The sequence below is a fragment of the Olea europaea genome, chromosome 21, assembly GCF_002742605.1.
Source record: "Olea europaea var. sylvestris chromosome 21, O_europaea_v1, whole genome shotgun sequence".
In the NCBI taxonomy this organism is placed as follows: Eukaryota; Viridiplantae; Streptophyta; class Magnoliopsida; order Lamiales; family Oleaceae; genus Olea; species Olea europaea.
In genome coordinates this window covers 6,449,851-6,472,967 of record NC_036257.1, presented here as the reverse complement: position 1 = coordinate 6,472,967, position 23,117 = coordinate 6,449,851, and the positions used below count along the sequence as shown (strand labels likewise).

The 23,117-nt window shown below is 35.1% G+C and overlaps 1 protein-coding gene across 2 annotated transcripts in view; it reads right to left on the bottom strand.

Moving 5' to 3' along the window:
- The window catches only part of LOC111370484 (serine/threonine-protein phosphatase 6 regulatory subunit 3-like), a 32,139-nt gene extending 9,392 nt beyond the window's left edge, over window positions 1–22,747 (bottom strand). Inside the window, exons 1-17 of one of the 2 annotated variants that reach the window (XM_022992201.1) lie at window positions 22,456–22,746; window positions 21,149–21,191; window positions 20,070–20,173; window positions 19,689–19,775; window positions 19,487–19,562; window positions 19,328–19,402; window positions 17,454–17,507; window positions 15,720–15,779; window positions 15,523–15,639; window positions 15,022–15,116; window positions 14,734–14,936; window positions 13,753–13,847; window positions 13,482–13,585; window positions 13,229–13,394; window positions 12,942–13,064; window positions 12,471–12,553; window positions 8,844–8,985 (exon numbers count right to left, since the gene is read on the bottom strand). In XM_022992201.1, coding sequence (XP_022847969.1) covers window positions 8,844–8,985; window positions 12,471–12,553; window positions 12,942–13,064; window positions 13,229–13,394; window positions 13,482–13,585; window positions 13,753–13,847; window positions 14,734–14,936; window positions 15,022–15,116; window positions 15,523–15,639; window positions 15,720–15,779; window positions 17,454–17,507; window positions 19,328–19,399 — 1,314 coding nt within the window. In that variant the 5' untranslated portion in view covers window positions 19,400–19,402; window positions 19,487–19,562; window positions 19,689–19,775; ... (1 more) ...; window positions 21,149–21,191; window positions 22,456–22,746. Of the gene's footprint in view, window positions 1–8,843; window positions 8,986–12,470; window positions 12,554–12,941; window positions 13,065–13,228; window positions 13,395–13,481; window positions 13,586–13,752; window positions 13,848–14,733; window positions 14,937–15,021; window positions 15,117–15,522; window positions 15,640–15,719; window positions 15,780–17,453; window positions 17,508–19,327; window positions 19,403–19,486; window positions 19,563–19,688; window positions 19,776–20,069; window positions 20,174–21,148; window positions 21,192–22,455 lie in introns of both variants that reach the window. The other variant, XM_022992200.1, reaches the window with a different exon arrangement.
- Between the last annotated feature and the right edge of the window lie 370 nt (window positions 22,748–23,117).

Here is a 23,117-nt window from a genome sequence, read left to right as displayed (position 1 = left end):
GCTTGCAAAGTTGCTTGTGCTCTAGTTTCATCCCGCCTTAATAATTCTTCAATTACCTTCAATTCCAATTCTTGCCCTCGTTCATGTCAAACAAGCTAACAAGCCTCTTCCATCTGTGCCTTGTGAAACACTTCTCATTCTTGTGCCCCTCTAAATTTCTCACATTCACCCCAATTTGCATTTTTCACCCCCAATGATTCGGATTCGGGTTTACAATTGCTTGGTTTATTACTACTCTAGGAATTTCATAACTTGTTTCATAAATCTATACCTATTGAACTCGAAAAAAAAAAATGCTTGATGACTTCCCAAGCAAGCCGATACCGATATCGAATAGATGTAAGTCGTAGGTCAAATATTTACAAATTTAAAATAAAAAATCTGTAAAGTATAAGAATGAACTTAAAGACTGATGTTGGTAATTAATTTTCTTAGCGGGAGGAAACAAACTAATTCAAATAATCTTTCTTGGTATTTTGGAGTACAAACAAATGATCCATCTACAACCACATCGTGGTGGACATAGAGCAATACGGTGCTGGAGATTTGGTTCGAATAGAGATTGCGAGTTGCAAGCATCAAACCCTGTTCAGATTGTCATGAATAGCATGTTTCCTGGGCGATTGGGTAGGAAGATGGTAGGTTTTTGTGAAACAAAATTAGGGGGAAAGTAGTAAATTTGTTTTCCAATTGAAGGGTAAAAGTGGAAAGTGTAGGGTGTAATGGTTAGAATTGTGTTGCAACATTTATTGAAATTGATGAAAGGTGCAACTTATTTTTGTATAGGGATAATTGTAGCTACGATCCCAAACCTTAGCAACTTTTACCTTAACATTTCATTTGTTACACCCGTAGTCCCAAACCGTTCAATTGTGTGCGGTTGGAGGACAAATGGATGGAATCCATCTACTTTTCCGTCAGTTGACCCAAAAAAATGATTTTGACGACATTTTTACAAAGTTTAAAAGGGTATGTGGAAATAGGAGCTGTATTAGCAATTATTTCCTTATTTCAGTCATAATTAAATCTGATTTGGTTATGATTAATTGATTGTATTTTTAGATAGGAAGTAAATTAGTATGATTGATTGGTTGTATACTTAGATAGGATGTAAATTTGTTATTTCCTTATTTGTAGAGATCTACTTGTGTATATATACATGGCTTTTCAGCCAAGAGAAATAAGATTTCAGTTTATTCAAATCTTCGTGGTATCATAGCCAACTTTGAAAACCTAAAAGAAAAAAAAAATTCTGTCATGGCCGTCGAGAAGACCTCATCTTCGGAAATCATCCCAAGTTCTATCAGCCTTTCGGGAGCCACCGATGGGTCGTCATTCTCCATCACCGGCCACAAATTAAATGGCCAGAATTATTTACAATAGTCACAATCTGTTCTAATATTTATATCAAGCAAAGGAAGAGAGAGTATCTCACCGGAGAAGCAGCCCAGCCAAAGAAGGAAGAGTCCACTTACCGAGCATGGAAGACCGAAAATAATCATGTCATGTCATGGCTTCTCAACTCCGTGACCAATGAAATAGGTGAAAATTTTCTCCTGTACTTTCGGCTGCAGAATTTGGGAAGCGGCGAAGGAGGCATACTCACATGTGGAACACACTTCGGAGTTATTCGACATTCAGTGTCTCCTCCATGATCAGCAACAAGAAGACCTCACTGTCACCCAATATTTCAGCATCCTCAACCGCCATTGGCAGTAACTAGATCTGTTTGAAGAACACAAGTGGAAGTGTCCGGATGATGCATCCTACCACAAGAAACTTGTTGAGCAGAAACGTTTATACAAGTTCTTGATAGGACTCAACAAACACTTGGATGACGTACGTGGAAGAATCCTTTCCACGAAACCAATGCCAAGTCTCAGAGAAGCCTTCGCTGAAGTAAGACGCGAAGAGAGCCGGAAAAAGGTCATGATGGGGAAGCAAAATGCACACAACTCTGAAACTTCAGCCTTCATTACTCAAGGCAGACAACGTTCATTCGGCAATGGGAAATACAAAAAGGAGAGACCTAAATGTGACCACTGTCACAAAATCGGCCACACAAAAGACAAGTGCTAGAACTTACATGGTAGGCCTGATGATGCAAGGACAACCGTCTCCGATGGAAAACCAGATACAACTGGAGCCTCCCTCTTTAGCAAGTAGCAATTGGAAATGCTTCAACAGCTCTTTAGACAGCAGCAAAACAACCTACATTCATCCCTAATAGCCATCGGATTTGTGGCCCACAAAGGTACACTCACCCTAAATGCTAAACGGAAGAATCCAAATGTGTGGATAGTTAACTCCGGGGCCTCTGACCATATGACTGGTAATCCACACCTATTTATTGATCTAAATCCATGCAAGGAGAAATGGCAAGTCCGAGAATTGCTAATGGAACACATTCACAAGTGGCCGGAATCAGAACAGTGAAGTTATCCAAAGATTGGATACTTCAATCTGTGTTATTTGTTCCAAAATCGGATTGCAATTTATTATCTGTCAGTAAAGTTACACGTGATTATTGGTGTGTCACTAAATTTTTCAATAATCTTTGTGAATTTCAAGATATGGAATCGGGGAGGATGATTGGCAGTGCTAGGGAGTGTTCAGGGTTGTATCTGATCACAAGCAACAGCAACTCTCCAAGTGGACAAGCTCTACAAGTAGGTAGTCTAGGTTTTCACAGTTCATTGTTCAATGTTTCCATTCCCAGTCTAAATAATGAAACCATACTTTGGCATTTCCGATTAGGTCATCCCAATTTTATGTATCTTGAAAAGTTATTCCCATTATTGTTTAAGAATAAAAGTCCAAGTTTATTCCAATGTAAAATTTGTCAATTCTCAAAACACACCCGAAGTTCTTTTCCAAGACAATCATATAAACCCTCTTGTGATGTTTGGGACTATCTCGTGTCAAACACATTTCTGGATTTTGATGGTTTGTATCTTTTATTGATGATCATACCCAATTGATTTGGGTATTTCTCCTAAAAGAAAAATCAAAAGTTAGCTTAGTTTTTAAGAACTTCAATATCATGATTCAAAACCAATGTCAAACAAAAATTCAAATTCTCAAAACTAACAATGCTAAAGAGTATTTCAAACATGTTTTGGGAGACTACCTACTGAGTCAAGGGATTATTCATCAAAGTTCATGTGTCGATACTCCACAGCAAAATGGTATTGCCGAGCGAAAAAATAAACACATCCTTGAAGTTGCACGATCCCTAATGTTTTCGACCAATGTTTCAAAACACTTATGGGGGGGATGCCATCTCACTGCCACATTCTTGATAAATCGGATGCCATCTCATGTTCTCAAATTTCAAACTCCATTCCAAATCCTCCTAAAATATTTTCCTTCCTCTCGAATTTTGTCCACAATATCCCTCAAAGTGTTCGGTTGCACCTCATTTGTTCATGTTCACCATCACAATCGTGGGAAACTTGATCCTCGAGCTATCAAATGCATCTTTTTAGGATATTCTCCACATCAAAAGGGATACAAGTATTATTCTCCTATCACTAAATGATACTATCACTCCATGGATGTTTCATTCTTTGAGAATCAACCTTATTATCCTAATACCACCAGTCAAGGGGAGAGCGAATATGAGAAGGAATGTTTGTCTTGGGATATTGACCCTCACCAATCCACTCAGTCCCTAGTTTTGCCAATAACGCACCCGAAGCTGAAGTCCAAAGTGTCAATCCCACTCTTCCTATATCCTTACCTAATCCTCAATCGTCAGATTTACCTACAAACAAAGAGCTACATGTCTACTCTAGGAGAGAAAGGTCTCAACATCAACTTCAAAGAACCTCAAACATTACCTGAACACAACCAAGAGTCCAATCCGAATCCAAGGAATGAAGGTAACACTAATTCTGAAATTTATAGTGAACCTTGTCAGGATGATTTGAGTTGGCCAGTTGCACTAAGGAAAGGAGTAAGATCATGCACTCAACACCCACTTCATAACTATATGTCTTACTCGGGTCTTTCACAGAAATTCCGTGCTTTTGTTACTAGTTTGGATGTCAGGTCCCTACTAGTATCCAAGAAGCTCTCAAAGATCCATTGTAGAAGGCAGCTGCTTTTATGAAATTCAAGCACCGAAAAAGAACCAAACATGGGAAATCACTGATAAGCCTCCACAGAAGAATCCAGTGGGATGCAAATGAATTTTCACTGCGAAATACAAAGAGGATGGGAGTATTGATAGATACAAAGCTCGACTCGCGGCAAAAGGATTTACTCATTCTTACGGTATTGATTACCAAGAGCTCCTGTTGCCAAACTGAACACTATAAGAATTTTACTGTCTCTAGCTGCTAACCTAGACTGGCCCTTATTTCAGTTAGATGTGAAGAATGCATTCCTAAACGAAGACCTGACAGAAGAAGTGTATATGAAGATTCCCCCAGGTTTCGAAAATCAAGCCACACAAAACAAAGTCCGCAAACTAAAAAGATCCCTCTGTAGACTTAAACAATCACCGAGGGCATGGTTCAACAGATTTACAAAGGTGGTAAATCTTCAAGGCTATTCTTAGTGCCAAGCTGATCATACCTTATTCGTGAAAAGATCACTAGAAGGTAAAATGTCTGTCTTAATAGTGTATATGGATGATATTTACAGGTTACTTCACAGATGAAATGGTTGAGCTAAAGAAGACTCTTGCTAACAAATTTGAGATTAAAGATCTAGGAAATCTCAAATATTTCCTTAGAATGGAAGTGGCCAAATCAAGTACAGAAATTTCTGTTTCACAAAGAAAGTAGTCTTAAATTTACTCAACGATTGTGGAATGCTAGGATGCAAACCAGTGGACACTCCTATGGAGACTATTAAAAGGCTAAGAATGGCAGAGATGAGTGTTCCAGTGGATAAGAGAAGATATCAGAGGCTAGTAGGCAGACTCATCTACCTCTCACATACTCGCCCAGACATTAGTTTTTCAGTTAGTGTTGTGAGTCAATTCCTGAATGACCCAAGAAAAGAACACATGGAGGCAGTCAACTGGATCCTGAGATACTTGAAGTTAACCTGTAAAGGGTTATTCTTCAACAAAGGCTCCAGCTGAGAGGTGTATATTTACAGTGATGCTGATTAGGCAGGTTCGATCACAGACCGAAGATCTACATCTAGTTATTGTACCTATGTGTGAGGAAATCTAGTCACCTGGAGGAGCAAAAAACAATTGGTGGTATCAAGAAGCAATGCTAAATCTGAGGTTCGAGCTATGGCTCTAGGCATATTTGAAGGAATGTGGATTAGAAGACTTCTTGAAGAACTCAAAGTACCATTCAAGGAACCCATGAAGCTTTTTTGTGAAAATCAATCAGCCATCAACATATTTAAAAACCCGAGTCTTCATGACAAAACTAAACACATGGAGATTGATCGTCACTTCATTAAAGAGAAGATTGAAGACAATGTCATCAAACTTTTCAACACACCAACCAACTTCCAAGTTGCAGACATACTCACTAAGGCCCTACCTCAGAAAGGATTCGAAGACCTTAGTTCCAAGCTTGGGACGAAAAATATCTTCAGCCCAGCTTGAGGGGGGAGTGTGTTAGCAATTATTTCCTTATTTCAGTCATAATTAAATCTGATTTGGTTATGATTGATTCATTGTATATTTAGATAGGAGGTAAATTAGTATGATTGATTGGTTGTATATTTAGATAGGACGTAAATTAGTTATTTCTTTATTTGTAGAGATCTACTTATGTATTTATACATGGCTTTTCAGCCAAGAGAAATAAGATTTCAATTTATTCAAATCTTCAGGGTAGAATGGTAATTTTATACTCCCACGTATAAACTATTAAAATATTAAATCAAGAATAAAGAAATAAAGAAAAAAGAGAGAAGGGAAAATATACTTCAACCTTCTTCCCTAACCCCCACCCTACCCTCACAACCAAACCACGAAAACCAGCCTTTCCAACGCTAGTCGGCCATTGCCGTCCAACCATAAAAGGAAGAAAAGAATGAGCCTGAGTTTGCAAAGAAGCTCATGTCATTAGCTGATCTATATGTGAACGATGCATTGGTACTGCACACCCCTCTACCAAGGGAGTTACAAAATTCTAGAAGCCCTGAGTGGCTAGTTTCCTTTTACAAAAGGTTAGATTTTCTTAATTAGACGACTCCTAATTCATGCCAATGATTGAGCAATAATTTATCGGGCAACCATAATACCATTTTACAAATTGAAAAGGTTTAATTTTCTGATTTAGAAGCTGGTCTATCTTGTAGGGGCAGTTTCAACTCCTAAAAGGCCATTTGCCGCAGTTATCAATTGTTCAAAGGTGCCCTCTCAAATCGAAGTGATTGGATCACTTTTGGAGAAGTGTGATTTCTCACTTTTAGACGGGGAGTTGATAGAGCTTTCTCTAGTTGACAATACTTCTTCTCCACAAACTGTTCCTGGTGTGGCATGCCTTCCTCGAATATGAATAAGGGGGCCCTTTATACAAGTTTGCTGCTAGGAGTCCCTAGAGTCGAATCAATAATCAATAGAAGTTTACTGACCTGGCTCTTCAATCGAAACCACATGTCTTTCTTGGATATGCTCAATCCGGGTATAGATGATATGACGTGAAATCCAAAAGACTCCATTTCAAAGGCTGAGTAAGGGACAGGGGAGAGAGGGGAGTTTTGGGGACAAAGCCCCCGGATTTGAAAGTTCAGCCCCTATTTTTTATTAGTTTTATCCAGTAAAGTTATTTATCTAAGGCTCAAAGGCAAAAAAAAGGCTCTACCTACAAGTCAAAGTACTAGGAATAGCACTATACGGATTGCTGACACTTCTTACTTGGCTATCTTTCTTCAAGTGAGAGAGAGGATAGAAAAACCATAGCCCAAAGGTGCTTTTTGAAAATCGGTCACCGTTGGCTAAAAACCATTCCTCAGCCGGATCGACCAACAAATGAGAGGCTAGAGAGATGGGTTCATTCGACTAATTAGTGATAGCCAAATCCAGATGAGACAGGACGGACGGTCAGAGGCCGAATCGGGCCAGCACTTGGGATGGGAATGGCCGATGGTGGAAAGTTGATTTTTTTTTTTTTTTTTTTTTTTTTTTTTTTTTGGCTATAAGGGTGGTGGTAGGGATGGGGGAGGAGGAGGAAGGTTTCAGTTCATTTTTCCTTCTTTTCTTTTTTATTTTTATTTTTATTTAATAATATTAAAATTACCATTCTACCCTTTTAAAAATTGTTAAAATGTGGTCAAAATTAATTTTTTGGGTCAACTAACAGAGAAGTGTATAAATTCCTTCCATTTGTCTTCCAACCACACACAATTAAATAGTTTGAGAACCACGGGTGCAACAAATGAAAGGCTAAGGTAAAAGCTGCAAAGGTTTCAAAGATTTAGGATCGTGGTTGCAATTATCCCTTTATTATATGGTATTGTTGACGAAGCAGCAAAATCTGATCCTTCTGATCCTTAGCCTGACTAATATAAGGGCTTTATGTTGCAAACAATTTCACACTTGCATTGCCACATCCAGGGGCGCGATTAAAAAATTACAAATGATGCCTTGCAACTTACACCTAAATAATTGTGTCAAGCGCAACAAAGCATTAAATGAGGGCCAAATATGCCATGAGTTCTACCAAAACACTGAAGGAGATTAATGTGAAAAATTACAACTTAAACCTCCTTGAAATGCAAAAGAATCATACGACAATCTACTACTGGTATGACTCACACATGTCTGGCTTAAGCTTAAAAAACATGCTCTTAAGTTTACTTTTCACACAAAAATAGGTACTTATGAGTAAAACTTTTGAATTGTAACAGTTGTAAAGAAATTGTTTTTTTATGTGCTCCACTTAAAACAGGACTTCGATAACACAACAATTCAAAAATTCATGGCAACTTGACACATTCACAAACTTTGAAATAGAACTTAATATAAGTTTCTTATTGAAACATACATTTAACTTGAGCATAAAATGTAAAAAACCAGTAAGTGAGAAAGTGAAATAACATAAAAGATGAAAATATCTTAAATGTCAGGGAGAGATTGTTATAAAACAAATAACACCATGTAAATGGCAAACATTCAAAGGCAAGTTTACAGTTTTCGGGGTTCAAAATTTATAAAAGCTTTCACTAGCTTCTCACGGTTAAATGGTTAATTAATGAAGTGTAACCTCGGTTCTTTATCTTCCTTCATTCTACTTTTCTTTTTATCCTTTTTTCTATCAAATTTAAAACTATACAACTCTACCACCATATATGATATATTGGTCTATAACTCTATATTATAACAATAAGTGGTGTATCCAGTGAAACAGATATGATACACACTATCACTTCTGTGTTTCAAAGAACATGCTTCAAAGATAAAACCCTTGACAAAGATCATTTTTGCTTGCTCCGTGCAAAATTGACCTTTATAGGGTTTTTAATCGGAAAAGCACCTATCACCCTTGAAAAACAAGAAAGCATACGGAAATCATCCACCAAAAATTCATACTGTACAGACACAAAACCAATAACCCAAACTTCCCTACTTCAAAATCAAAGCTTCAAAAACTACCACTATATATCCAACCATTATAATTTTCCTATTTCCAAGTTTGCAAGCAAAGAAGCAATTGAAATCCAATTGAGACTTCATGGTCAAGAAATCTTCGTACCGCAAAAAATTTCAGCATTAACTCAATGTTCCAGTGTGAACTTCAATTTTGAAACACAGAGATTCCAGTTTCTACTCACTAATTCTCCAAATATTATTATTCTCTTTCAAGTGCAAAAATAAAACAATGCTTCGATAAAATGGGTAAACAATGGAGTACATTACATACCTGTTCAATATCTTCAGCGCTATAGATTCCATATTGAAAGGCCTGGCTCAAGTTATTAGCCAAAGCTGCAACATCATAATCTCTATCTTGGTAATCATCATCATCACTATCCCTTGTCCGATCCTGTAGGGAAGTCGGCCTCCTGCGGCAGATGACAAAAAAAATAATTCAACAACATAAAGTAGAAACTAAGTATCTGTTATTGCTGATTTGAAGCTGTAACTCCCCGGATTTTAATTATATTTTTACATGTGCTAAATTTAATGGCAGTCATTTAGGGAATGAAATAGTCCATGCCCAGTCTTGTCGTCACACTAAAGTCCAAAAGTTGAAGTGATAGATGCGACCTACTTATTTGCATAAATGATTTATTTTACTTGCGTGTACTTTTTAGAATTTATGGTAAATAATTTAGGTTGAATATTTAAGTATTTTAGAAGTTGATAAAAATATATCGATATTATATTCATTTTGTAGCTTATGCTAAATAATATAATTTGGACTCAAGAAAAAGTAATTTTGAACTAGTTATGCTCGAGGCATACTAACAGAAAAATAAAGTATTATCCTCAAATATTTTATTATTAATAATAACAATGATAATAATTTGAGAAAAAGGGAGCTTTCAATGGTATGATTATAGGGAATTGGAAAAGGTAATTAAATTAATTTAAACCTAAACATAACATTCACTTTAAATTGATTTAAAATTTATTAAAATCATTAACCAATAATGATTAATTCCATTAACCTCATTAACATGAAAAATGCCATTTAAGTTATGTGAGTTACATGCATAGTAGTGGCAAAATATATATATATATATATATATATATATATATATACTATTAACCTAATTTTATTTGTGAGTCAATAATTCTTGTAATATAAAATTATTTTAATTCTTGTAATGTAATTGGGCCCAAAACTTGGACAATATATATATATATATATATTATTTTATTTTTTATTTTTTTCACAAGCTATATTTTCATATATGTTGGTAGCAACTGAGGTAGGAATACTTTATGCAAGTGGTAAATTCTTATTTTCTTGATATTTTTATAGAATTTGGCATGAAATACTCTAAGGCCTTCGGGTCGATTTATATATTAAATTCTACGGGATGGACTGTAAGGTCAAATATGTTAAATCCTACGGGAGGACCGTTAGGTAGAATATGTAAATCCTATGGGATGTAGGAATCCTTAAGAAATTCTCTAATTTATAGGATATCGCGACCAGTTGCTCTAAACCTAAGAAATATCGGCATGTTATGTCATTTTACATTTATATCACGCTAATAAGAATATGCATATATTTTTAAAATACTCTCTTACAACAACTTGTCATATTAGAACGGGTCGTGAAGGCGGGTGGAAGATTGATCGACTCATGCTTACAGGGCCGCCAAGCAAAATCTTAGAAATGATTATCGTAAATTTTATTTTAAGAATAAATTTATGTTAAATTTTGTGCACATTATTTTATTCCTTGATTCCCATGTTGAGTTCAATTTAACAAATTTAAATCTTTGTATTTAAGATTGAATTAGATGTGCAATTTTTCATTTAAATTGTTGAATTGAAAAAGATAAAAAATTATCGATCTAATCCCAATATTTACTTAATAATGTTAAATTCCGTATAAATTAGATAAGAAAGATTTTGTTAATACTTCAAATCCTCATTTTAAATAACATATATGTGTGTGTGTGTGTGCGCGTGTAGTAGATTTGAGGCATTACAGAAGCACTCAAAAAGTTTCAGAAAACAAGATCATTGACAACCTTATGGAGATCCTTGGGATATTATTAAAAAGATTGTTTATGGGAAAGTTGCCATAGATTGAAATACAAGTTATTTTGCAATTGTTTAGTTGATTTTACTTATTTCCTTTCCATGATTACTATTAGGTAGTTTTCCATGTTTTGTTAGGGATTTTTAGTATGAGAGGGGTTTTCATTGTAAGACACAATATGATCATTGATAAAGTAGGGCTGGACAAAACTCTTGAACCGAACTGCAACGGACCCAAACCGAACTAAACAGAGCAGTTCTTCTTAAATTAAATACTTGAATAGCTATCTGAATGAAGAACTGATGGGTTTGGTTTGGTTCTCAATTCTAGACTAAGAACTGAATAAAAATCGAATCTTCCTAATTTTTTTTTTAATTTCTTCTATATTAAATAAGTCAAATTATTTTTTTCTAAATAAAAATTTGTTAAACTAAGTAACTTAGCCTAAACCCAAAATATAATTTTCCTATTTCTAATTATCCAGCCCAAGCATAAGCTCAACTTAATCGAATTGACCTAAATTTTATCCAAATCTCTCATTCCACCGTAGTGCCGTTTCTTCCATTCAGGAGAAATCAAATTGGAAGTGCAGCTGCACCTCTCTTCATTATTGTGAGCTCGTTACCTTCCCTTGATTTTAATAGTCAAATTTATAACAAAACTCAATAAAGAGAGATGCAAAAGTATCGCAGGATTGGACTAAATTATTTTGTAAGAGCTAAAATTGAACACGTCATTAGTTGAATCAATGTAGCGTTGTAAATATTAAAAAATTGATTATTGTACCAAACTCGAGAATCGAATGGAACTGAACAAACAGAACGAAATGGAACCGAATAATCAAATTTGGACCCAACGATTCCATTTAATTAACACCCGAAAATTCGAGTTCGGTCGGTTTTAAAGAGAAATTGAAACAAACAGAAACATGTCTAGCCCTAGAATAAAGATAATATTTCTCTTTAATTCCCTCTCCTATCTCTCTAACTCTCCTCCTACAAGTCTAGTTCTTATTCAATTGCGTCATAACTATTACAGTAAATGCATACAAATCGAATAAATAAAAGCACCACCACATCTATTATTTCACCCCCTTATAATTTAATAATTGGGTCAATCTTCAAGCATAATACGATTAGATTTTTCTACCAAAATGTAGTGTGGCCAATAATTTGCAAAGAGAATCATATAACAGGAGCAGAGAAAAACATAAGGCGAGAACACACTGACATAACTCAAAGCTCGGGGCCATCAATCTTTATCACTCTCTACCAGTCTACAAATGAAGAAACACCCTTAATAAATTAGCCATCTAAATCCAGATGTCACAAATGAACTAAAAGAATCTGACATCTAACCAAACCAAATTCTAGTTCATTTATGACATCTGGATTTAGATGGCTAATTTGTTAAGGGTGTTTGACATTCATTTTAATAAAGTAATTTAATGTCAGAGGTTGATTCCATCATAGGATGAGAAGTCTAAAAATTCTGTTAGTCCTGAATACTATCCTTCACTTCAATCTTTCCCCATCCATGACTTCAACTTGCTCTATCCAGATGAGATGGCACAATGCAGACATGAAAGCCAAACTAGATTGAAAGTTTGTGTCAGCCTTAAGCAAGTGGCAATGCCCACAGTTTTTAATTGGAAATGAAGTCTATTAAAGTAAACAAGACAAGAAGTTACAAGCTGACACATCCGCAATAATGTGTGAGCTAAGGATTCAGAAGAGTCAATTGTGCCACATCAATCAGGCTAGCCAAAAGGGGAAATCCATTGCTCACACCAATGCAACAAGTCAAAACATCAAGTATAACACTCACCCACATGCCCATTGGAAGACATTCTCCACCAAATTGCGCTTAAGGAGAATATTTGTCTGCCATTCAACCCACTCGCCATTTTCCTGCCAATAAAAAATTTGAACTTCCTTAATAGCACAAATTATTCAAGTAAAATGACTCTCTCTGCACCTCCTTACTGCCATTAAGATCAGCTTGTCTATGAATGCATCCACTCAAATATCAATTATAAAAAAGCAACCACTAAGCCATACAATTCAGACAAAAAACAAAAAATCAAATAAAGTAACTGGAAGTCTTTAGCGTCAAAATAGAAAATAGCTAAACCAAACCAATAATCAATACATGTTGAGCTTTGTAATATACATATAATAGAACACCTTTTTCCATATGGTGATGGTTAGATGTGGAGATTGCATACTAGTTATGATGAAACACAATATGATTGATGATAGTTATCACCAAAAGAAAAACACAAGCAATGAAAAGAACCTGCACAATTGTCTGTACATCTTTGTTGTCATTCCCCAATTGAATAAGTTTGTTAGCAATACGAGTTAAATGTCCAATATTCCCTATCCTGGGAGGCAATTTGCCCTCGGCAGTGACAGTCGGCTGCAAGAATATTCACCGAAATTAATTTCATTATAATTCAAACACATCGAACAAAATATGTAATTTGCCACTATAAAACAAATTGAATTAAGTATAGTAAAAATAATATAAAATATATGCATGGGAGAAATCTAGATTAACCAAGGATACATAATAAAAATTACCCTGTTTATATCAACAGACAATGTGAAGTTCTTTTCTGCTTCAAGAATCTTGCCAGTAAGATTACAATCATGAAGTAGATGTTCAACAAACTCAGCATTCTTGCTCTCCAAGCAAGAAAGTACCATTTGTTCTACATGATGATGTAAGAAATTGTTGTACGGATACCTACAATAAGAAGATATACAATTTAGAGTACTCAAAATTTTGTTTTCCACAAGTGAACATAACCTGAAACTGGGGTAGAAAACTTACCCAAAAAGGAATTCTAAAATACGTTTTACAGCACCCAATCGAATCATTTCCTTTTCTGCAACTTCACTACTAGCAGTCACTAAGACTGAAATGAACTCTATAATCTGCAAAGATACATTTTTCACAATAAGATTTGACCAATCCATGCCATTGATCAAAGTAAGATTTTAAATATGAACGGAGGGAGAGAATGAGAGAGTGAATGAATGTGCAAAGAAGCACAATCATGTATTTTTAACCGTTAACAGATATGCAAATCAATTTCTTATACCTTCAAACGATGCATTCCAAGAGGAGGCTGCAACTTGCCATAAGTAGTCAGCAAGACATGGTCAGATGAAAGATCCAAAAGCTTGAGGAGATCACCTGCGGAATAAAATCAATTCAATGTCTTCATGCCAACTAGCACATTCCACAAGCTTTTATTGCTGATGGTATCACAATAACAAAATAATCTAGGAAAGGAGTGTCTTTGCTGAAGCTTCAATACTTGGCAATTTGAAGCATTTCTCTTTCTTTAATATACTAATTTGTCTCATCTTTTGTTTTTCCTATTTTCCTTCCTAACTAGAAAAACAGCAGGCATATTGTTGTCATTAGATATATAGATTTGAATGTGAAGGAAGGTAACAAAAATTCTTACTAACATTATTTCAAGATGTTTAAGCCATAACACTAACTGATTTCCAATAACACCATTAAGAGCACTGAAATGAAGTAACAGTGCATTACAAAAGCAGTTACCACTTCAATCATAAACAGAACTCAAAAAGAAAAATTAAAAAATTAAATAAAAAAATGGAGAGAAGAAAGGAAGATAGCACCATTACAAAGAGAGAGAGAGAGAGAGAGAGAGAGAGAGGAATGAGGAAGCTATTTGAAAAAGATTAACAAGAATAAGTATAAAAACAATTTTTTCCCCAAAAAAACATGCAAAGCCCGTATTTTCTTTTCCGATTGTGCATTCCATGTATCTATCTACTTCCCACACATCCCCTGGAAAGCCCTCCTGATCCCATCGATATCTCACAGATTGTAGAATGAAATATGAGCTTCAGATTCACATTTGATTTACTGACAAGTACTTGGGAACACACAAACAAAATGAGCAAGTCCATTATCTAAGATGAGCTGATGAGTGAACATGTTCTACAAAGTTTTAGGAGGCACCAACTATTAATCTATTATCTATGCTGATGGGATATATCAGGAGCTATCTGTCATGGAATCATATCAACCCAAGCAACCATACCTAGTCTCTCCAGCATGGCTCCTACCGTCTCAGGTTTGGCAGTGATTCCTGATCCATAAGCCAGTTGGCGGTTGTACATATAATAAGTCACTGAAGTTAGCCTCTTGGGGTCTAACAAAGATATGCAAATGGACAACACATTAACCAATACAGATTTTGGTCGTGAGTCCTCCAAAGCATGACGAAACAATCTTCCTATAAAACTGTGAAAGCAGTCAGATTTCAATCCAGATAAGAAAATGGGTAAATTAGGAAATGAAAAGGAATTAGAGAAGTAACCAATGTTACCTTGGGCTGGAGATTTTTGAAGCTAGCCCCGGGGGAGCATACCGAGTTATTGAACACAGAGTTTCTGCAGCATTAGCATGCACTTTTGGGCAGTCCTGCGAATGACACAAGTATATATGATAAAACAACACCAAAAGAAATAAAACAATACAAAACTTGAATTTAATCTTCATAGATTAAAAACTTGAAAAATAATTCTGTGGTTAATAAAGATTTAAGCCTTAAGAACTATAACTTAATCTTCAAATAGCATTTTTTAGGGTTGATACTTGAGTTCATTCCTTAAAGAATTGTGCAACTTTAATACCCATTAAGGTATGACATGCATAGTCGTATGCACATATATTTCTCGTCCTTCCTAGACATGACGATTATTATGAGTATAAATCAAAAACAGGCAGGATCCATCCCTTCCACTCACAAAAGCCAAATAACCGAATACCAATGGCTGAAGCTGGAAGACAGTATATTATTTATTGTTATATAAGATTGTCAACATACCGATGAGCTGAACTTATCAAGAATCATTTCCAGCACGTTCACATCTTCCAACCACTGCATTGAGTCCACAGAGTTTCCAGGTATATGTTCATCAGTACCAATCAAACGAATTAAAACCTGTTCAACAAGAAATGAATTAGGACTTTCAGCAGATGCTACCACATTAAGGGAAAATTGAAGAAATCTGAATAGCGAACCTCCATAATAGATGTAATTCTGAGGAGATCGACAAGCTTCCTGATAATATCTTGATGAGCCTGAGTGAACATCAAAAGAAAATGTCAGCTCCTACAGAATAAAGTGTATAGTAAAGTAGGAGGTACAATAAATGTTGAACACTGGTATAATTCAATGGAAAAAGGAAAATCTGTATATAGTGCATGAAGAAGAAAAGGATACCTAAGCTATAGCTAAAATTTGTTTCCTAGTGACACTCTCCATCCATAAGGAGGAAAAAAGACATGCAGCACTCCCTATTTCTTTTTTTGTGCACGGGTTTTATAAGGTATATACTTCCAACAAGCTTTTCAGTAATTACAAGTCAAAAAGACCCCCAAAAGAGGAGCAGCCTTAATTAAACGAGGTACCGACGGGCAGACCTCTAAGGATCCAGTAAAAGGTCACTCCAGGTATTTCTATATCCCTCGCCTCTAATGCCAACGTTTAGCTTTATTTTATTTTTCCCCTTTCTTTAGAGGGGGTTTTGAAATAGTCTTCAAGCAGCAATAGACGTGCCTCGGTTAGAACCTCACTAACTGCGTCATTGCCCCAAGCGCTAAGATACATAATTCTGCCCTTTCGTCAATGTTAAGAATAAACTAGTGACATGTTAAAATGCCCAAATTAGTTGAATTATTGAAAGTTCCAACAGAAATAATACCATCAAACAGTTAAAACACGGAGACTAGAGCCGGACCTGAGGCCAAGCCACCTAGGCAAACGCCTGAGCCTCAAAAATATAGCTTTGGCCTAGGGCCTCAAAATGCATACCAGCGCCAATAGAAAAGGGTTAACTGTTAAGCGTTAGGGAAGGAAAGGATACGCTGCAGGAAGGAAAGGAAATTGAAGTTGAAGGGACGGCCCCTCCAATTCAGAATATTTTTGTTGTCCATCTTCAGCCAGCATTATTTCTAGATTATGCATCCATGGACCATGGCTAGAAGAAACTAGAAGAATCAGGTTTGAGCAGCAACCACCGCCATTCTGAAGTTCTCTCTTGCACAGCCTTGGCCGAATAATCTAGAGAAGTAAGAAGGCCGATATTTTTGGTAGAATTGTCTAGATAGTAGATGAGTGTTATATGAATTGTATGTGTGTGGAGAGCAGTGTGGGAGTGTGAAGAGAGCATGTAGAGAAAGATAGAGAGATAAGTAGTACGTGTGTGTGTGTGTGTGTGTATAGAGAGAGAGAGAGCATAAATATATGTATACACGTGTTAGAGAGATAATGAGTTGGAAGTGCCACGAGTGATAAACCTAATTGTGAGGTGCTATGAGTTTACAAAATAATTAATGAGGTATCTGATGTGTCTAAATTTGTGTAAAACTCATTTCCCAAGGCATGTCTACTCTTTCTCTCTTTCATGAATCACATGTTTTAAGTCTCTATAGATTGAGTTTCAAGATCTTAATTATGGACATTTTGTTTTTGCATTTGGGAATCATCTAATAGACTAAAACATGGTTGCTAAGTGCTAACTATTGTTATTTATTTATATATTTAAGTTTGTAAGGCTTGTTAAAAAAAGTATTTTTAAGGGTCTCGTAATGGTTGGTCGCCTAAGGCCTCAAAAATTCCAAGGCCGACTCTGACGGAGACCTATAAGATAGTACCTGGGTCCACAGCTGTTATTGGTCCATAAGATATAACACTTGAACTCATAGTCAGACAAAAAATACATAAACTAACTAATACGAGGTATTGGACACTACCTGTATGTAATTCACTAGAGGAATTGTCTTCCGCAACAAGAGACACACAACCACCTGAGACATTGAAATACGATAATCAGACATGAACAAAGAACAAAAGTATAACATCTACATGGCAGAAAAGAATATGACAACTTTGGATTCTACGACAAAAACACTGTTATTCTGTGACAAAGTCAAAAGTATTACAAATATAAGTCATATGATAATCAGACACGAACAAAGAACAAAAGTGTAACATATACATGTCAGAAAAGGATATGACAATTTGGATTCTAGGACAAAAACACTGTTATTCTGTGACAAAGTCTAAGTATTATAAGTCTAAAGTTCATCCTTGACGATAAGCAAACAAAAACAAAATGATGAAAACAATTTTCATGTCTTCCACTGAATGCTGCTCCTCCCTGATTTCTTGTTTAACAAAACAAATCTCTTACTCTGACACTACCACCACTCCAAAGGAGAAGATATTTCTCTCCAAAACCAATAGACATGCAGAAACTCAAATCAATGTCTACACAACTGTAAACATATTAAATATGAAGTTACACAAATGCTATACCATTATCCCTAAGCAATTATACATATAGCATTAATGCACTACTGGATGTGCTAGGATCGAAAGCTGAGCGACTGAGTGTTCGTGATAGAGTTTTGTTTTAGACAGAAACTGAAGCTGCTGTACAGTTAAACAAACCTCAGACAGGCACAGTGGTAACAAGCTATAAGTTTCAAAGGTCCAAGCTGTTTAATCCATCACGCACCGATGAACATTTGACAGCTAAGTATTTTGATGGAGGAACAAATATCGGTTACAGGATTAGTAGTTGTGAACTAACAACTGAGATTCAGTGTGTTTGGAAGGGCTTTTTAAAAGCCCAAAAGTACTTCTTTGAGCCTGAGGGAAAAAGTACTTTAATTAAAATAATGGATGGTTGGCTAATGTCAATAAGTGCTTAAACAAAAAACCACCTTTTTAGCTATTTTAGAGAAGCCCCCACTCTCCCCCCAACACACACAAAAATAAATAAATCAGCTTTTACGGGAAGCTGGAATCTGCATTTAATGAAACTTCTAAAAAGATAAAATTTATGCTATAAATTTAGTAATATATATCGAAGTTGTCCTACACAATAATGTATTACGTTAATTTGTATTTAAAGATTCTTTTTGAAGGGTTACATGTTATTATCTTAATTTTATCTATTATAACTTTTCTTATGTTACATGATAAAATATTTAAGAAATGAAATCCAAGAAGACACAAAATTATGGCAGTTCCTATGTATTATATTTCACATGTTAAAATGTCATATTTAATGCATCTTTAAAAAGAAATTTAAATAATACAATTCATACTTAAATAATTGTAACAAGATAATTTAATTATAATATTTAATTTTATAGATTTTATATTTAATTTATAAAAAAATAAGATATAAAATTAATGTATAATGTTTAGTTAAATAATTATGTAACACGTAGAATTAACAAATCAAAAGCACTTTCCTAGCTATGTTGCCAAATAGTCGACTTAAGTATCAAACAATCAACAGCTTTTTAGTCACAGCTCTTTTCGAAAAGCTCTAATCATAACAACCTTGCCAAATCGACCCTCAAACAAAGACAAGAAAGGAAAAAATGGGAAGACATTGGCAAAGGACAATTATGACATTCAACTGGCGAAAAAATGTAAACTTATTTTAGCAAAAAACTGATAGTTCAACCTTAATGTAGAGGTAATTCAGATCCACAAATAAAGGTCTTTCCTTTTAGCCTCATTTTCTTTAAATTCTTTTGCACCTTGACAAAATGTTATATGAAACTACTCGTAATTCCTAAATATTAAACTCAAGCACCAATAATCTTACCTTGCCGAAGTAGCCAGCTAACTGTGTGCTATGGGGGCGTTCAGGATCCAAAAATGAGAAAAGCAGGTCCATCAACTGTCACTCAAAAGTAACAAGACATCTGGTAAGAGTCAAGATTAAAAACGATGGAGTAAATTGAGAAAAATTTCCATAACTCACATCCTCGTCCTCTATCAAAGCTTTGAGTATTATATCAACCTCACAAGTGAAAATCTCACAAGCAATGAAAGGAAACCTACACACAGAAACAAGTAAAGTTACTAATAAGAAGCTTCTCTTCTGAAATACAACTATCACAGCTCCTCGAAGTAGTGCCCACAAGCTAGCATGTAGACATGTACTTATTCTATTCCACACTTACTTCAACGAGCGTAGTCTCTCAGCATCCTCTGGAGCTTCTTCCACTATGTATCTAATTAGTTGCTCAATTTGAGCTCTTTCCTGCAAACTGCAAGATGGTTTTGCATAAAATTAGTTTATGATGGTCAATAGCTACTGAATATTCTGTCAAAAGGAAAATGAAAGGAGATTATGTTTTCTTGCATAAGACATGCTCCAGGTCAAAAACACAAAAAGTAATTACTTCAACAGTGTACGAAAATTTGTTCTCATGACCGAATTCTGACACAGAAATTTATTAAAGGCATGACACAGTAGAACTACACTATTTTAAGTGGAATATAAAAGAATTAAAAGCAATTATCTTCAAAGTTTGAGCATGATGAGAGAATCAAGAGCTTACAAATTAATAAGACGGCCATTAACATATTTACATTCTTGAATTATCTCATCCTCATCCAGAAGTTCCTCCAGTGTAAAATTTTCTTTGTCTAAAATGGTCTCCACCTGAAATTAAAAAATATTCTTTCACCTAATAAATTACTCAGAAAACAACACATGATATTTATGGAACATATCAAACACATTCAAGACAGGACTTAAGTCACCATGAAATAACAAAAAGGAGGAGCACACAAATATGCATAAAAAATAACATTTTATCCGCACATTGCAGTGGATGCTAGAGGTACATATGATTATGACACTAAATCTCTTTCAGAACGCTCAAACTAATAAATGCTGAGTGAATTTAATTAGGTGATTTAGCCCTTGTTTGATCCCCATTATTTTCAAAGTACATTTTTATCATTCCTTATTTTCAACCACACATTCTTCAATAAAATAATATTACACACAAACCCAAAACTTGTGATACTCAGACTCTCCATTCTAGCCAGAGTGTCGACCCAATACAACACTATTACGGGTATGGGATATGGGGCGGACACGACAAAAATCAACCGAGCACAGCAACCTAGAAGGCTGGTTGCGACGGCCACCGGAAAAGAAAATGAGTCGCGCACTTGCCTATGCTAGAGTACAGAATTGGGAAGGACCCTTGCGATAATGGATGTGGGACTTAAATACAAATTCTGCTTCCTTATGCTATGCTCAAATTATACGACCCATTTGACTTCTCTATGTTGGATGGGAAGAAGTTGGCGGGGAAGTGGCACAATGAGATGAGGGAAGAGAGAAATAAGGTTTTAACAGAGGATTAATGTCAGGTTAATGAAATGGGCTCAAGATGTAGAGGCCCACTAAGACAGAAATAGCTTTTCATAGAGGATTAGGGTCAAGTTCCCCTAGGTACTATTTCGTAAATGAAATGTGCTCAAGATAGAAGGCCAGTATTATTTAAAAAAAAGCCCCAAATCTTGGTCATTGTTCAGTAAATAATTAATCTAAAAATAATTAAAAGTATCTTTCAAGGTATTCATAAATTTAAAAAAAAAAAAAATTGAAATTTGAAAGACGTACCCGTAGCCGAAATTTGGACTGTTTTTAACCATGTTCCCGTACCCTAAATTTTTAAAAATAGAAGAATTGACACTTAGATACGTATCCATACCCGAGACCAAGCATCATAGTCCAAAATTTTCATTATTTTTTAGCCACACATTCTCCATCAAAATATAATTCCAAAATTCATTTTAGGAAAAAAGATGGGGCTCAAGTAGGCTCTTATTAGTGAGCCAAGGAAAAGTATTATCTATACAAATGAATAGATTGACCTTCAAAAAACAACGATTAATTACTATTGCTATTGAATAAGTGTTGCATTTCTTGAAAAGAATAAAATATTTTGTTATATTTATTTTAAAACGTATGAAATTTTTGTACAAAGCTCAGATGGAGCATTTTAAGGTAGTTGTGAACACAATAAAAGTTATATTCAGCCTGGCATATTTATGGAGCAATACATACGCAACTATAGATACACTTTGTTCAACCAATCTACAAGAGCTTCCCACAAAAACATCGATGAATATGTATATAAGTATTAAAATTTTTCAGAAACCAACAATTAGATCAAAAGTTGTCAGAACTCGATCGGGGTCAACAAGACAAATAGAAAATCACAAACATGTTCGCTTGGGATTGAAAGGAATGGGCAAGATTCATGTTTCGTTTAATAAACCATAAAGATAAGAAGAATTTGACTCCATGCAGCAGGAGAGGTTAAAAAGAAAGGAAAATAATGTATATTTTGACAATCTACATAACATTACTACTCAATCTTGCTACAAAAGAACTCTTGTTTGAGTAATTCCCAGTTGGACGAAAAAATAAAATAGACAAGCATACGAATCCTTCAAATCTTTCCCAATACTTCATCCAATCAAATGATTTTCAATGCAATTTCAAATAAGACAATATTTGTGCTGATATAATTTTAATACCATTACTTTTCCGCTTGCACAGATTTTCGAAATAGTAAAATCCTTTAAAATATAACATGGAAGGGTTTTTATTAAAAAACATGTGGAGTAGCTGCACCAGTCATCCTTCCTAGACGGTAACTGTGTCTACTTATTCGAAATACTGTTACATTGCTTCCAATACACTTAACCAATATAACAATTCCGCCAAAGCATAACGGTCAACGAGAAATTTAATTATACAATTGTCCCCACAGATACAGTCCAGTTCTAATAAATACCTCACTCTTCTACCACCTCCCAAAATTACATCACGTACCCCAGAAGAATGCCCAAATATTTGGATCCATACTACCAGTCACAAAAATCACAAAATTTATATTCAAGAAAAATAAAACCACTTACTGGTGATGCAGTGGGGAGGCCCATGTGCCAAAACATGGTGAATCCTGAGGATTATGATTCACTTTTAGACTCAGCCACACAGATCTGTCAACTCAAAAACCCTAGGCTTATACACCCGGCCTTTCGCCACAAAATTGGGTTTTCTACACTATTTTCCTCTTGAGAAAAACCCTATAATTTCAAATTGGATTTGATTTGATTCTTAATTTCATTTGGATAAAGACAAAGAAAGGGAGAATACGAGCGTAAAGGGTGCTAACTTGATTTAGTGGGGGTAATAAATAAATAAATAAAATTGAGTTTCAATAGAAAATGATTTTCTATATTCATAGGAGGTAATTGTTCAATTGGTCACCTATAAGTATATATTCGAAATAAAGTTTAAAATGTCGAATTTTAACAGCTAAATTTTAAAAAACGTTGTACATTACTCAATGATTTAACTTCCATCTTAACTTAACTTTCATCTTAAACTTCTAACAAAATTGATGGCGTGATTAATGGAATGCATATGTGGTGCCTGGTTATATCGTTAAATTTTGAGATATTTGAATTTTATCTACTGAGATTTTAAAAATGTCTTCTATTGCTCATTAAACTTTGAGATAATTGAATTTTGACCACTGAAATTTGATAAAGTTGAACTTTGACCACTAAACTTT